The sequence below is a fragment of the Heptranchias perlo genome, chromosome 38 (genome assembly GCF_035084215.1).
Source record: "Heptranchias perlo isolate sHepPer1 chromosome 38, sHepPer1.hap1, whole genome shotgun sequence".
NCBI classification, from domain to species: domain Eukaryota; kingdom Metazoa; phylum Chordata; class Chondrichthyes; order Hexanchiformes; family Hexanchidae; genus Heptranchias; species Heptranchias perlo.
The window spans coordinates 2,088,901-2,104,453 of record NC_090362.1 but is presented as its reverse complement, the minus strand read 5'-3'; the positions used below and the strand labels follow the sequence as shown (position 1 = coordinate 2,104,453).

General features: G+C 44.7%; 1 protein-coding gene across 1 annotated transcript in view; it reads left to right on the top strand.

The window, feature by feature from the left end:
- The first annotated feature begins 279 nt into the window (after nucleotides 1–279).
- ice2 (interactor of little elongator complex ELL subunit 2) overlaps nucleotides 280–15,553 on the top strand; it is a 101,403-nt gene continuing 86,129 nt past the window's right edge. Inside the window, exons 1-5 of the mRNA XM_067973301.1 lie at nucleotides 280–387; nucleotides 1,142–1,246; nucleotides 4,595–4,871; nucleotides 10,468–10,587; nucleotides 12,799–12,933. Coding sequence (XP_067829402.1) covers nucleotides 374–387; nucleotides 1,142–1,246; nucleotides 4,595–4,871; nucleotides 10,468–10,587; nucleotides 12,799–12,933 — 651 coding nt within the window. The 5' untranslated portion in view covers nucleotides 280–373. The remainder of the gene's footprint in view (nucleotides 388–1,141; nucleotides 1,247–4,594; nucleotides 4,872–10,467; nucleotides 10,588–12,798; nucleotides 12,934–15,553) is intronic.

The window sequence follows — 15,553 nt, the reverse complement described above, 5'->3', positions numbered from 1 at the left end:
AAGGCGGCTCACCACCACCTTCTCAAGGGCAATTAGGGATGGGCAATAAATGCCGGCCTCGCCAGCGACACCCACATCCCATGAACCAATAATAACACTGTTCACCACCACGTTCCTGAAGTGGAGTTTTCAGCCTGAGGTCAGAGTGCCGATGGTGGGGAGACTCGAGCTGTGAGTCGGTGACTGAGGCCCTGAACCAGCAGAGGGACCGTGACCTTTCACCCGCGCTGACCCCGCGCCCCCTGGTGGGTCGGCGGGGTTATTGCACCCCCCCATGGTCAGGTGATCGGCAGGGGCCGGACCGCGAGCGCGGCGGAACTTTGGTTCGCGGATCCCGGGCTCCGGGGAGGAAAATTGGTGGAGAACCGGGAACATGGCGGCGTCCTGGTGAGTATCGAGAGAGAGAGAGAAAGGGAGAGAGAGAGAGAGAGGGAGGGAGAGAGAAAGAGGGGAGAGGGAGGGAGAGGGAGGGAGAGAGAAAGAGGGGAGAGGGAGGGAGAGGGAGGGAGAGAGAAAGAGGGGAGAGGGAGGGAGAGGGAGGGAGAGAGAAAGAGGGGAGAGGGAGGGAGAGGGAGGGAGAGAGAAAGAGGGGAGAGGGAGGGAGAGGGAGGGAGAGAGAAAGAGGGGAGAGGGAGGGAGGGAGAGAGAGAGGAGGGGGGAGAGGGAGAGGAGGGAGGAGGGGAGGGGAGGGGGAGAGAGAGAGAATGGGGTGAAGGGGGCAGGGTGAGGGATTATTGGAGGGTGAGAGGGGGAGGGATTGGGGGAATGAGGGGGAGGGTGAGAGTGAGAGGGGGAGAGAGTGGCGGAGTGTGTGGGAGGTGGGGGAGGGAGGGAGGGGAGGGGGAGGGGGAGGGAGAATGGGGTGGAGGGGGCAGGGAGAGGGATTATTGGAGAGGGGGAGGGATTGGGGGAATGAGGGGGAGAGAGTGGCGGAGTGTGTGGGAGGGGGGAGAGGGAGACGGCGGAGTGCGTTTGACTATTGATCAGCTGCTGAACATTTCTCTCTTTGCTCCTGTTAAATATGCGAAGCTCTCAATATCCGTCCATTCAATGTGAACGGGAGGAATTCTGCGTCATTGAAATAAAAGTTCCAAGTACAAATATTCTTTGAAATTGCATCTTTTACATTTTTATTTCACAGGGATGTTCTGCCCAAAAATGGGACTGAGGAGTTCTTCTCCCGTGACGTGTACGACCGATACACCATGGCCCCAACCTTCTCCGAGTTGTGGGCTTTAGTGAGCAGGTACTGGAATACTTGTCATCTTTTGCGTACAATGATTGTCCGTAGGATGCACTGATCCATAAGCTCTTAATTTCGAGAGCTCGTTGGTGTGAGCTCGTTCCTCTTTGTATGTGAACGATCACAGAGCGGCAGCAGTGCCCACTGAGAGGGCACTGGGTAGCTGGTTAGTTGGCATTGCTGTTGAATCACCTGCCATTTGCACCCAGCCAGGTTGGTCATGTTAAGTTGCATTTTGTGCCAGCTGTTTAGTAAATTAGCTCCTTGGCAAACTTAGCACAGAGAAATGTCGAATTTGCCACCTGCTTGTTCAAGTGCGTTTTACTGATTATAGCAGTAAATGATTTCTTTAACTCTGTCTGCAGGGGAGGCTGTTCACTTCCATTTTTTGTGCGCATTCTACTATGTTAAACTGCTCCGTGTTTAATTACTGAGAGAGAATATTTAATGATTAGAAAGAAAGGTGTCAGCTCTGGCTCGGTGGGTAGCACTCTCGTCCGAGTTAGGAGGTCGTGGGTTCATAATCCCACTCGAGAGGCTTGAGGACAAAATCCGGGCTGACACTCCCAGTGCAGTACTGAGGGAGTGCTGCACTGTTGGGAGGTGCCGTTTCTCGTTAATCTCCGAGGGCCCCGTCTGCCGCTCTCAGGTGGACGTAAAAGATCCCATGGCACTATTTTGAACAAGAGGAGGTGAGTTCTCCCCGGTGTCCTGGGCAAAATTTATCATTAAAAACAGATAATCTGGTCATTGCTGTTTGTGGGATCTTGCTGTGCACAAAATGGCTGCCACATTTCCTACATTACAACAGTGACTACACTTCTAAAGTACTTCATTGGCTGTAAAACGCTTTGGGACGTCCTGAGGTTGGGACAGGTGCTGTATAAATACAAGTGCATTCTTTCTTTAGTGGCTGTGCTGAATGTCAGCTTGGCTCAGTTGGTAGCACTCTTGCTTGTGGGTCAGAAGGTGCTGAGAGATCAGGGCTCCACTCCAGGGTGTAGCATATAGTCGGGCTGCCACTCCAGTGCAACGCTGAAGGAGTTTGTTCTTGGGGTGACTGAGACAGTAAAGCAGCGTATAGTGTCCATGCATAGTTACCGTGGGAGCATCAACTCATTCAAAAGTCGACCATCTAGTTTGGGGCTGGAGTCACATGTAGGCCGGACCGGATAAGGTCAGCAGGTTTCCTTCCCTAAAGGACATGAGTGACCCGGTTGGGTTGTAACAACAATTTGGCAGCTTCATGGTCATTTTTCCTGGTGCCAGCTCACAAATTACCAGACGTATTGAATTCAGTTTCACACTTGGCCAAGGCAAGATTTGACTCACGATCCCTGTGTCGTTTGTGCAGCACCTTAACCACTAGGCTGCCATGAATTGTCAGAGGTTCATTTAGACAGTGGCTTCAGCTAAAGTTTTGCAGAATAAATCTGGAGTCCAGGCCCAACCTGACTGCAGTGCGAAGCAGAGTGAGGCTCCCTCCTACAGGCCCTGACTCAGGGTTTACTCTGTGATTTCAGCATCGACGAGAAACTCTACACTGAAACTACCTTTGTGCCAGAGGTGCTGTCCTTTTTGATGTATGTGGAATGTAATTTTGGAAGGAGGAGATTAAATAGGCAGAAGGTTTGGGAGAAGAGGACACTATCTAGTCTTGTGGGGGAATGGTAGATAAATCTCCGGGACCTGATGAAATGTATCCCAGGACGTTATGGGAGGTTAGGGAGGAAATTGCGGGTCCCCTAGCAGAGATATTTGAATCATCCACCGCTACAGGTGAGGTGCCTGAAGATTGGAGGGTAGCAAATGTTGTGCCTTTGTTTAAGAAGGGCGGCAGGGAAAAGCCTGGGAACTACAGACCGGTGAGCCTGACATCTGTAGTGGGTAAGTTGTTAGAGGGTATTCTGAGGGACAGGATCTACAGGCATTTGGAGAGGCAGGAACTAATTAGGAACAGTCAGCATGGTTTTGTGAGAGGAAAATCATGTCTCACGAATTTGATTGAGTTTTTTGAAGGGGTAACCAAGAAGATAGATGAGGGTGTGCAGTAGACGTGGTCTACATGGACTTCAGCAAAGCATTTGACAAGGTACCGCATGGTAGGTTGTTACATAAGGTTAAATCTCATGGGATCCAAGGTGAGGTAGCCAATTGGATACAAAATTGGCTTGACGACAGAAGACAGAGGGTGGTTGTAGAGGGTTGTTTTTCAAACTGGATGCCTGTGTCCAGCGGTGTGCCTCAGGGATCGGTGCTGGGTCCGCTGTTATTTGTTATTTATATTAATGATTTGGATGAGAATTTAGGAGGCATGGTTAGTAAGTTTGCAGATGACACCAAGATTGGTGGCATTGTGGACAGTGAAGAAGGTTATCTAGGATTGCAACGGGATCTTGATAAATTGGGCCAGTGGGCCGATGAATGGCAGATGGAGTTTAATTTAGATAAATGTGAGGTGATGCATTTTGGTAGATCGAATCGGGCCAGGACCTACTCCGTTAATGGTAGGGCGTTGGGGAGAGTTATAGAACAAAGAGATCTGGGAGTACAGATTCATAGCTCCTTGAAAGTGGAGTCACAGGTGGATAGGGTGGTGAAGAAGGCATTCAGCATGCTTGGTTTCATTGGTCAGAACATTGAATGCAGGAGTTGGGATGTCTTGAAGTTGTACAGGGCATTGGTGAGGCCACACTTGGAATACTGTGTACAGTTCTGGTCACCCTATTATAGAAAGGATATTATTAAACTAGAAAGAGTGCAGAAAAGATTTACTAGGATGCTACCGGGACTTGATGGTTTGACTTACAGGGAGAGGTTAGACAGACTGGGACTTTTTTCCCTGGAGAGTAGGAGGTTAAGGGGTGATCTTATAGAAGTCTATAAAATAATGAGGGGCATAGATAAGGTTGATCGTCAAAATCTTTTCCCAAAGGTAGGGGAGTCTATAACGAGGGGGCACAGATTTAAGGTGAGAGGGGAGAGATACAAAAGGGTCCAGAGGGGCAATTTTTTCACTCAAAGGGTGGTGAGTGTCTGGAATGAGCTGCCAGAGGCAGTAGTAGAGGCGGGTACAATTTTGTCTTTTAAAAAGCATTTGGACAGTTACATGGGTAAGATGGGTATAGAGGGATATGGGCCAAGTGCAGGCAATTGGGACTAGCTTAGTGGTATAAACTGGGCGACATGGACATGTTGGGCCGAAGGGCCTGTTTCCATGTTGTAACTTCTATGATTCTATGATTCTTTAACTCTCAAAAGTTCATTTTCGAGTTGCACTGTTGACTTATTTCAAAGTGCGATTTAATTTTGAGCTACTTGAAGACGAGCACTGTTCTCCATTCCTACCAGGCAAACAGTGGAAGTCAGCGATACTCCAACACCCCCAGAACTCCAACACCCCCCCAATCAGAGCACCAAACCCCAACCCTCCTCACCGGCCAAACCGACCAGCAAAGGTTCAGTAGCAACATTTCCCCTCCCGGAACCGAGAGTACCTTATCCGCGCTTCTCCGCTCTGAGCGGGCAGGACCAAAGGAACTACGTACAATTCATGGAAAAATACAAGAATGTCCAACGGCCAGGACGGCTGCAAGGGAAAGTGTATGGATATCTTGCGCAGTATTCCGTGAGTAAACTGAAAAACACTTGGACTGTAGTTTTGAATTATAAAGCATTATGATTTTTGAATGCCATCTGAATTCATGAATTCCGTTATTTGTGGGTTTACTCACAAACGTTTTTTCAGGCCACATTGAACATGGTCTCTGGATAGAGCAAGGGTAGGCCATTTGGCCCATCAGTCCTGCTCTATCCAGAGGCCATGTCTGATTATTCTATCATGGACTCCCTTTAGGGGACATGATTTCCTTCCACCACCTCCTCTCAAAAATAATTCAAGCAGTACTATTATATCTATTATTAATAATTGTACTGTTTATGCTCCACACGTGCCTCCTCTCACTCCTCTTTATCTAACTATCAACATATCCTTCTATTCCTTTCTTCTTCATGTGTTTATCTAGCTTCCCCTTAAATGCATCTTTGCTATTCGCCTCAACTACTCCTTGTGGCAGTGAGTTCTACATTCCAACCACTCTCTGGGTAAAGAAGTTTCTCCTGAATTCCCTATTGGATTTATTAGTGACTATCTTATATTGATGACCCCTAGTTTTGGTCTCCCCCACAAATAGAAACATCTTCTCTATGTCTACCCTATCACCTCTCAGCCTTCTGTTTTCTAGAGAAAAGAGCCCCAGCCTGATCAGTCTTTCCTGACAGTTATAACCTCTCAATTCTTATATCATCCTTGTAAATCTTTTTGCAATTTCTCCAGTGCTTCTATATCCTTTTTGTGATATGGAGACCAATTTGTGTGGTCTAACCAAGGTTCTGTACAAGTTTAACATAACTTCTCTGCTTTTGAACTCTGTTCCTCTAGAAATGAACCTCAGTGCTTTGTTTGCAATTTTTATGGCTTTGTTAAACTGTGTTGCTACTTGTAATGATTTGTGAATCTGTATCCCTAGATCCCTTTGCGCTTCTTCCCCATTTACTCTCTTATTTTCTAAGGAGTAGGTGGTCTCCTTATTCCTCCTACCAAAATCAGCACCTCACACTTATCTATATTGAAATTCATTTGCCAATTACATGCCCATTCTGCAAGTTTTCCTGTATTTTGTCACTGTCCTCCTCAGTATTCGTTACACCTCCCAATTTGGTGTCATTCACAAATTTTGAAATTGTACTTCGATTCCTGTGTCCAAATAGTTAATGTAAATAGTGAACAACAGTGGTCCCAGCACCGATCCCTGTGGAACACCACTTCCACCAGTCTGAGTAACTACCTTAAACCCCTACTCTCTGTTTTCTGTTTTGTAGCCAGTTCGTTCTCCATTCTGCTACCTGTCCCCTGACTCCACATGCTGTGACATTAGTCATGAGTCTACTATGCGGTACCTTATCGAAGGCCTTTTGAAAATCCAAATATATTACATCTACTACATTACCCTTGTCTACTCTTTCTGTTACTTCTTCAAAGAATTCAATAAGGTTCGTTAAGCATGACTTTCCCTTTTGAAATCCATGCTGACTATTCTTTATTATATTTTCAGTTTCTAGATGTTTTTCTATTACATCTTTGAGTAAAGATTCCATTATCTTTCCGACTCCCCGATATTAAGCTAACTGGTCTATAGTTCCCTGGACTTCTTGTATCTCCCTTTTTAAATATAGGAATCACATTAACTGTCCTCCAGTCCTCTGGCACTATTCCCTTTTCCAATGAATGTTTATATATATGTAATAATGCCTCTGCTATCTCTTCCCTAACTTCTTTTAATATTCGCGGATGGAATCCATCTGGACCAGGGGTTTTATCCTCTAAGTTTGATTAGTTTATCGATTATCTCCCTCTTTTTATCTTAAATGTTTTAGTATCTTTTTTGATCTCTTCTTCTAATGTCCTGCCCACCATGTCAGTCTCCCTGGTAAATACTGAGGCAAAGTAACTTTCAATATTTCTGCCATTTTGCTTTCATTGCCTGTGAGTTATCTTGTGCACTTTACTATTTCTTTTTATATTCTTTGATTTAATTTCTTAGTCCCTCTTTGCTTTTCTAATTTTTTTTTGCCTTCTTTCCTAACCTTTTCACATTCCCTCTTTACTGTTTATGTACTTAGAGTCTGCCTTTTTCTTCAATTTCAATTTTACCCTTGTCTCTTTATTCATCCGTGGTGTTTCATTATTGACTAGTTTGTTTTTTTTAACCAGAATATACTTCTCCTGAACTCTGTTGATCACCTTTTTATGTATTTGAGATGAAGTAAGGTGGGAGGAGGCTCGTTGGAACAGAATCAGCAGCATAGACGTGTTGGGCTGAATGGCCTGTTTCTGTGCTGTAAAAGAGGTGGAAGAAATATGTGAGCAAGTATGCGGAATGAGTAAATGACATACAATAATAATCACGGGAGATTTTAACTATCCCCAAATAAACTGGCAAGAAGAGGTAGGTAATGGGGTACAGGGAATGGAGATTTTACAATGTGTGCAGGAATCCTTTCTTAATCAGTATGTAAAAAGCCCAACAAGAGAGGAATCACATGGGAAATGAACCAGAGCAGATAAGAGAAGTAAGCATAGGGGCACATCTAGGCAATAGTGATCACAACATAAAAAGATTTAAGGTAAAGATTGAGACGAACATAAGACAAAGACCAAAGTAATAAATTGGAAAAAAGCTGATTTTAAGGGGATGAGAATGGAAATTGGGAAAATAAACTGGAAAAATTTACTGACAAAGAAATAGAACAGCAGTGGGAAACATTTAAAATGGTTAATAGAGTCCAGGAGAAATATATCCACTAAAAAGCAAACTAGCCAGTAATGATATATCATGGATGAATAAATAAATAAAGGCAAAATTGAAACTAAAGAAAAATGCATACCCGAAGTACAACAAAGAGACAACAAAGGAGAGGATGACAAAAGGGAATACGAAAAGGTTAGGATAGAAGTCATAAAAACAATTAGGAAGGCAAAGAGAAACAATGAAATTAAATTATCAAGGAATATTAAAAGAAATAGTAAAGTGTTCTACAGACACATAAATAACAAAAATCAAGATAGGAATAGGGCCACTAAGGGATACACAAGATAAATCACAGGTAATGACAGCTAAATGGCAGCAATATTAAATAATTACTTTGCCTCAGTATTTACCACAGAGACTAATATGGTGGGCAGGACATTAGAAGAAGAGATCAAAAAAGATACAAAGACATTTAAGATAGAAAGGGGGGAGATCATTGATAAACTAGTCAAGCTTAGAGAGGATAAAATCCCTGGTCTGGATAGATTTTTTTTATTTGTTCATGGGATGTGGGCGTCGCTGGCGAGGCCGGCATTTATTGCCCATCCCTAATTGCCCTTGAGAAGGTGGTGGTGAGCTGCCGCCTTGAACCGCTGCAGTCCGTGTGGTGAAGGTTCTCCCACAGTGCTGTTAGGAAGGGAGTTCCAGGATTTTGACCCAGCGACGATGAAGGAACGGCGATATATTTCACGTGGATGCATGTATAATATGCATCCCCGCAAATTAAAAGAAGTTGGGGAAGAGATAGCAGAGGCACTATATAAAAATTCATTAAAAAAGGGAATAGTGCCAGAAGACTGGTGGACAGCTAATGTGATTCCTATATTTAAAAAGGGAGATGCAAGAAGTTCAGGGAACTATAGACCAGTTAGCTTAACGTCGGTGGTAGCAAAGATAATGGAATCTTTACTCAAAGATGTAATAGAAAAACATCTAGAAAATGAAAATATAATAGTCAACACAGATTTCAGAAGGGAAGGTCATGCTTGACCAACCTTATTGAATTCTTTGAAGAAGTAACAGAAAGAGTAGACAAGGGCAATGCAGTAAATGTAATATATTTGAATTTTCCAAAGGCTTTTGATAAGGTACCACATAGTAGACTCGTGACTGAGGTCAGAGCATGTGGAGTCAGGGGACATAGAGCAGAATGGAGAGCAAGCTGGCTACAAAACAGAAAACAGGGAGTAGGGGTTAAGGGTAGTGACTCAGACTGGCAAAAGGTGGAAGTGGTGTTCTACAAGGATCGGTGCTGGGACCACTGTTGTTCACCGTTTACATAAACGATTTGGTCTCTGGAATTGAAAGTACAATTTCAAAATTTGCGAATGACACCAAATTGGGAGGTATCATGGTATCTTTATAGGTACAGCACAGGAGGAGGCCATTCGGCCCATCGTGCCTGTGCCGGCTCTTTGAAAGAGCTATCCAATTAGTCCCTTTCCCCATAGCCTAGTAATTTTTTTCCTTTCAAGAATTTATCCAATTCTGTTTTGAAAGTTATTATTGAATCTGCTTCCACCGCCCTTTCAGGCAGCGCATTCCAGATCATAACCACTCGCTGAGTAAAAAAATGTTTCCTCATGTCGCCTCTGGCTCTTTTGCCAATGACCTTAAATCTGTGTCCTCTGGTTACCGACCCTTCTGCCACTGGAAACAGTTTCTCCTTATTTACTCTATCGAAAACATTCATGATTTTGAACACCTCTATCAAACCTCTCCTTAACCTTCTCTGTTCGAAGGAGAACAATCCGAGCTTCTCCAGTCTCTCCACATAACTGAAGTCCCTCATCCCTGGTATCATTCTAGTAAATCTCTTCTGCACCCTCTCTAAGGCCTTGACATCCTTCCTATAGTTAATGCTGAGGAAGACTGTGACAAAATACAGGAAGACATTAATGAACTTGCAGAATGGGCGTGTAATTGGCAAATTAATTTCAATATAAATAAGTGTGAGGTCAGACATTTTGGTAGGAAGAATAAGGGGGCCACAGACTGCTTGGAAAAAAAAAGCAAACCAAGCACTGGGGTTCATTTCTAGAGGGATAGAATTGAAAAGCAGAGAATTTATGTTAAACTTGTACAGAACCTTGGTTAGACCACACTTGGAGTACTGTGCACAGTTCTGGTCGCCATATTTTAGAAAGGATATAGGGGCACTGGAGAAGGTGCAAAATAGATTTACTTGGATGATACCAGAACTGAGAGGATATATCTATCAGGAAAGATTGAACAGGCTGGGGCTCTTTTCTTTAGAAAAGTGAAGACTGAGGGGTGACCTGATAGCGGTCTTTAAGATTATGAAAGGGTTTGATGGGGTAGATGAAGAGATGATGTTTTCACTTGCTGGGGGAGACCAAAACTAAGGGCCATAAATACAAGATAGTCACTAATAAATCCAATAAGGAATTCAGGAGAAACGTCTTTACCCAAAGAGTATTTGGAATGTGGAACTCGCTACCACAAGGAGTAGTTGAGGTGAATAGCACAGATACATTTAAGGGGAAGCTCGATAAAGACATGAAGGAGAAAGGAATAGAAAGATTTTCTGATAGGGTTAGATGAAGTAGGGAGGGAGGAGGCTCGTGTGGAACATAGACCAGTTGGGCTGAATGGCCTGTTTCTGTAAATTCTATGCAATTTCCCACTGCTGTTCTATCTGTTTGTCGATATTGTTTTCCAGTTTATCTTCGCTAATTTCATCCACATTCTCTCAAAATTAACTTTTTTTCCAATGTCACTGTCCTCCCAGGTAATTGTTCACTGCATGTACTGAGCCTCTTTGTACGTGGGTTGCCTTCAGTTACTGATGTGCACCAGTTGCAGCTGTAATTGTGCAATGATCTATTACAGGAGCTGAAGAATGCTGTCTGGAATGAAATGCCGGACTTTATGAAATATCTGCAGAATGCTGCGAGAGCCTGTGCTGAGGATTACGATGTTATCAGCCCTGATGCACTCCGCTATACCGAGGTAATGTGTCCCGATTTAAACTCTGGGACTCACTGTACTCTCCGTACTTTGTGTATTAATGAGTCTGAACTAGATGGAGTATGAGTTTGAATCCACGTTCTCCAGACCTGATGGATTCAAACCCTCCATCTACTGGCTGTAAAGGGCCCTGCATAAAATGAGGCCAGCAGCAATTCACCGTGACGATAATCCTTCACCAAACTCTACTCCCTTTATCTGATAATGTGGAGATGCCGGTGATGGACTGGGGTGGACAAATGTAAGGAATCTTACAACACCAGGTTATAGTCCAACAGCTTTATTTGAAAATCACAAGCTTTCGGAGGCTTCCTCCTTCGTCAGGTGAGTTGACGAGGTGAGGTGAGGTCACCTGACGAAGGAGAAAGCCTCCGAAAGCTTGTGATTTTCAAATAAAACTGTTGGACTATAACTTGGTGTTGTAAGATTCCTTACATTTGTCCGTTATCTGAGGTATTGTACCCTCCTCTTCCACTGTGAAAACTGAAGCAAATTATTCACTTAGCCATTCTGCCATGCTTTTACCCTGTACAATGATCTGTTATAATTAGCCCTCTTTCTCAACTCTTAATGTACTTATGAAACCCTTTGCTGTTAACCCTTGATACCAACTACAGATTTCTTTCATACTCCCCCTTTGCCTCATTAGTTTCTTGGTCTCCCTTTGCTGTTTCCTATAATCCTCCCTGATCTCATTCTTGCCACTTTGTCTCCATCCTTCAATGACCCTCCTCCCTTTGTTTAATATTGGCCCCCAACTACTCTCATCTGCTGTCATTGATGCACTATCCTGTCTCAGCTCACTCCACCCCCACCCCACCGCCCCGGACTGATGCACTATCCTGGGTCAGCAGTGGGGGGGAGTCGAGACCAGGTGGTCTTCAGAAGTAGTAGGTTTGAGGGTGGGCGATAATTGGATGGGGGGGTGAAGGGAGGATTTTGACGCTGGAGGCTAGGAATGGATGGTTTGGGGGGAGTGCAGGGGGGTGAGGGTCTATTAGTGGTTGAGGAATGGTGCTTGTTCCTATTGCTGGGCAGCGATGGTTCTAATGGACGAGGGCCCTGCCTGTGTCTCCCCTGATTCATGCCTCTCCCCTTCACGTACACCATTATTTATAAATATACTCGATGGAGACAGCGGCAGAGAATTTAAAACTAAACTTAACGTGCCTCATCAATCATCGAGCAGCGACAGGGAGTGGGCCGATGTCAATCACAGGGCCCTGATAATCCCACCAGTCCCCGGGGCTGTGGGGACGAGGAGCAGCACTGACCCACAGTGACCCTCCAGCCGGGGATGGGCCACGGCTAGGGGTTGCCAACTCTGGTCAGATGTATTCCTGGAGGTTTCATCACAATGACCAACCGCCCCATCTGGTAAAACGGCCTTTTGTTTTATATCCACCTCCGATATTTTTATAACTAATAGACGAAAATGAAAAACATACACTTTAAACAGCCCGATGATTTTTCTCCGGGGTGCTGTTCGCAGCAGTCTCCTGGAGATGAATCTTCGATTCCTGGGGACTGCAGGGCAATGCGGGAGGCTTGGCAACTCCCAGCCCACGAGGCCAGCGAGGGGTGATCTGGAGCAGGAGCCCATGCAGTGGGTAGGTGGGGGGACACAGGCTGGGAGCCCCCTTACACACGACAGACGGGGCAACAGTAGCGACAGTTAAATAGTGAGGAGAGGAGGAAAACCTAAAAGAAAGGAAATGGGAAATAACAAAGTGTAAAAACTTTAATCGTATTAAACAAAATAAACTCAACCTGAAGAGAAAAATCAGGAGGGACAAAGAACAACTCCCGCAGCTCCCGGACTACACCCAGTGGCCAGAGTCTGGAACAGCATGCAGACTGATAGTGTTTTTAAATCAGGTATACTCGGCTATAAAATAGCAGCGATTATACTGCGCGACGTCATGTGACAGGTAGAGCTGTGACACCTTTTAACAGTGAAAACACAAATCACAATGCCACAACAGGTATTGCAGGGAAATGTTAATAATCAGAGGTTACCAGGAGTTTTCAATGGAACGTGCATCCCATGTACTGAATTTTTATACAGTTAATGTATGTGGGTGTGAAAGAGTGGACTTATATCTTGGTGTTCAGTGCCCACCTTGATTTGGGGACTATAACTAACTAACTGTATAACGATTACTAACATTGCTCCGTGCGCTTTCGTTACAGGAGGTTTTAGGCGCATGGAATGAAGTTGTGAAGAAATATCCAGAACTTTACACTGTCAATGAAATTACGAGCATCATGGGAGGGAAATTCAACCCAGATCTCACCCTCCACCTGGAAAAGAAGCTTTTGTGTCTGGTAACTGAGCGTCTGATTGTGTTCAACACCCTGCACTTGTTAATTTGTGCTTTTCTCATCAGTTCCCGCACCGGGGACTCGTTAATGTTTTAAAACCAAATTCCTCGATCAAGTCCTTAGAATAGGAGGGATTGCAGCACAGAAGGCGGAAATCGGCAGCTCTTCAACTGAAACGGGGCTAATTTATCTCTGTTTTATGATGGAGCCCCTCCCATAAACAGACCCCCCGCCCTCCCCCACAATCCAGTGTACTGACATCTGTTTCTACTTGTACTTGGGATGGAAAAGCTAGCAAGGCTGTCTTTATTCACCATCCCGAGTTGCCTTGAGAAGGTGGAGGTTGGGCTCCTCCCAGTCCTGGCTAGTTAGGCCACTTCACTGTGGCGTTAAGAGTCGAGCACATAATGTTAAATAGGATTAAAATCACCTCCTAAGTTTCATGTATCCTCAAAAGACTTTCTAGTGAGTTATATTTGCCTGTCTATGCACAAAGTTTTCCAAAGCTCTGCAGGGAAACCCAGATAGCCCTTACTTTTCTAGTGACTGAAGGTCCTTAAATACTTTTGCACAGGTGACCAAACGAGATGTATTTATTTCATGCAAAGGGTTTTGGACAATTCAATTGATGAGGGAAGGAATGGTGGGTGAATTTAATATGGATAACTGTAAGGTAAGAGGAGAAGGGGAGAGCAGATAGCGGAAACACAAACCATCATTTCCAAAAAGAGCCAGGAAATTACAAGCCTGTTAATCTACTTCCATTGTGGGTAAACTTGTAAACTCCATAATATGAGATGAAATTAATGAATGCTTAGAGAGGTACAGCCTAACTAGGGAGAGTCGAGAGGATCTGTAAAGGATGGACAGTGCTTAAGCAGTTCAGTTGAGTTTAGGAAATCGCAGTGTACAGATAAAGAGAATGGTGGGTATGGATTTGATAAGATGCCACATAACAAAATCGTTGGTAAAGTTAAGGCACTTTGCAGGAACATAGGAACAAGAGGAGGCCATTCAGCCCCTCAAGCCTGTTCTGCCATTCAATTAGATCATGGCTGATCTGTTGACTTCATTTACTTGGTTCTGTAACCCTTCATATCCTAGCCCAACAAAAATCTATAAATCTCGGTTTTGAAATTTTCAATTCATCTCCAGCCTCATCAGCTTTTTTTTAGGGTGGCGGGGGGGAACGGAGGTTGGGGGGGGAGGGGAGGGGGGGGAGGGGGAGGGAGAGGGGAGGGAGGGGAGTTCCAGATTTCCACTACCCTTTGTGTGAAGAAGTGCTTCCTGATAGTGGCCTAGCTCTAATTTTAAGGTTATGCCCCTCCCCCCCCCCCCCCCCCCCCACCCCCCCCCCCCCCCCCCCCCCGCCTGCTTGTTCTGGATGCCCCCACCAGAGGAAATAGTTTTTCTCTATTTACCTTATCAACTCCTTTAATCATTTTAAACATCTCAATTAGATCACCCCTTAATCTTCCACACTCAAGGGAATACAAGCCTAGTCTATGCAACTGCATAATTTTAGCCCAGGTTTCATTCTGGTGAATCTGCGCTGCACCTTCTCCAAGGCCAATGTAAGAACATAAGAAATAGGAGCAGGAGTAGGCCATAAGGCCCCTCGAGCCTGCTCCGCCATTCAATCAGATCATGGCTGATCTTCGACCTCAACTCCACTTTCCTGCCCGATCCCCATATCCCTTGATTCCCCTAGAGTTCAGAAATCTATTGATCTCAGCCTTGAATATACTCAACGACTGAGCATCCACAGCCCTCTGGGGTAGAGAATTCCAAAGATTCCCAACCCTCTGCGTGAAGAAATTCCTCCTTATCTCAGTCTTAAATGGCCGATCCCTTATCCTGAGACTATGCCCCCTGGTTCTAGACTCTCCAGCCAGGGGAAACAACCTCTCAGCATCTACCCTGTCAAGCCCGCTCAGAATCTTACATGTTTCAATGAGATCACCTCTCTTCGAAACTCCAGAGAGTGTAGGCCCATTCTACTCAACCTCTCATCCCAGGAATTAATCTAGTGAACCTTTGTTGCACCACCTCTAAGGCAAGTGTATCCTTCCTTAGATAAGGAGACCAAAACTGTACACAGTTCTCCAGGTGAGGTCTCACCAAAGCCCTGTACAATTGTAGTAAGACATCCTTACTCTTGTATTCCAAGCCCCTTGCAATAAAGGCCATAATGCCATTTGCTTTCCTAATTGCTTGCTGTGCCTCCATGCTAAATTTTTGTGATTCTTGTACCAGGACACCCACGTCTCCCTGGATACCAACATTTAATAGTTTCTCACCATTTAAAAAATATTCTGTTTTTGGCATGGATTGAAAATTGGGTTAACAGACTGGAAACAGAGAGTAGGAATAAATGGGTCTTTTTCGGGGTGGCAGGCAGTGACTAGTGGGGTACCGCAGGGATCAGTGCTTGGGCCCCAGCTATTCACAATATATATCAATGATTTGGATCAGGGAACCAAATGTAATATTTCCAAATTTGCTGACGACACAAAACTAGGTGGGATTGTGAGTTGTGAGGAGGATGCAAAGAGACTTCAAAGTGATTTAGACAAGTTGAGTGGGCAAATACATGGCAGATGCAGTATAATGTGGATAAATG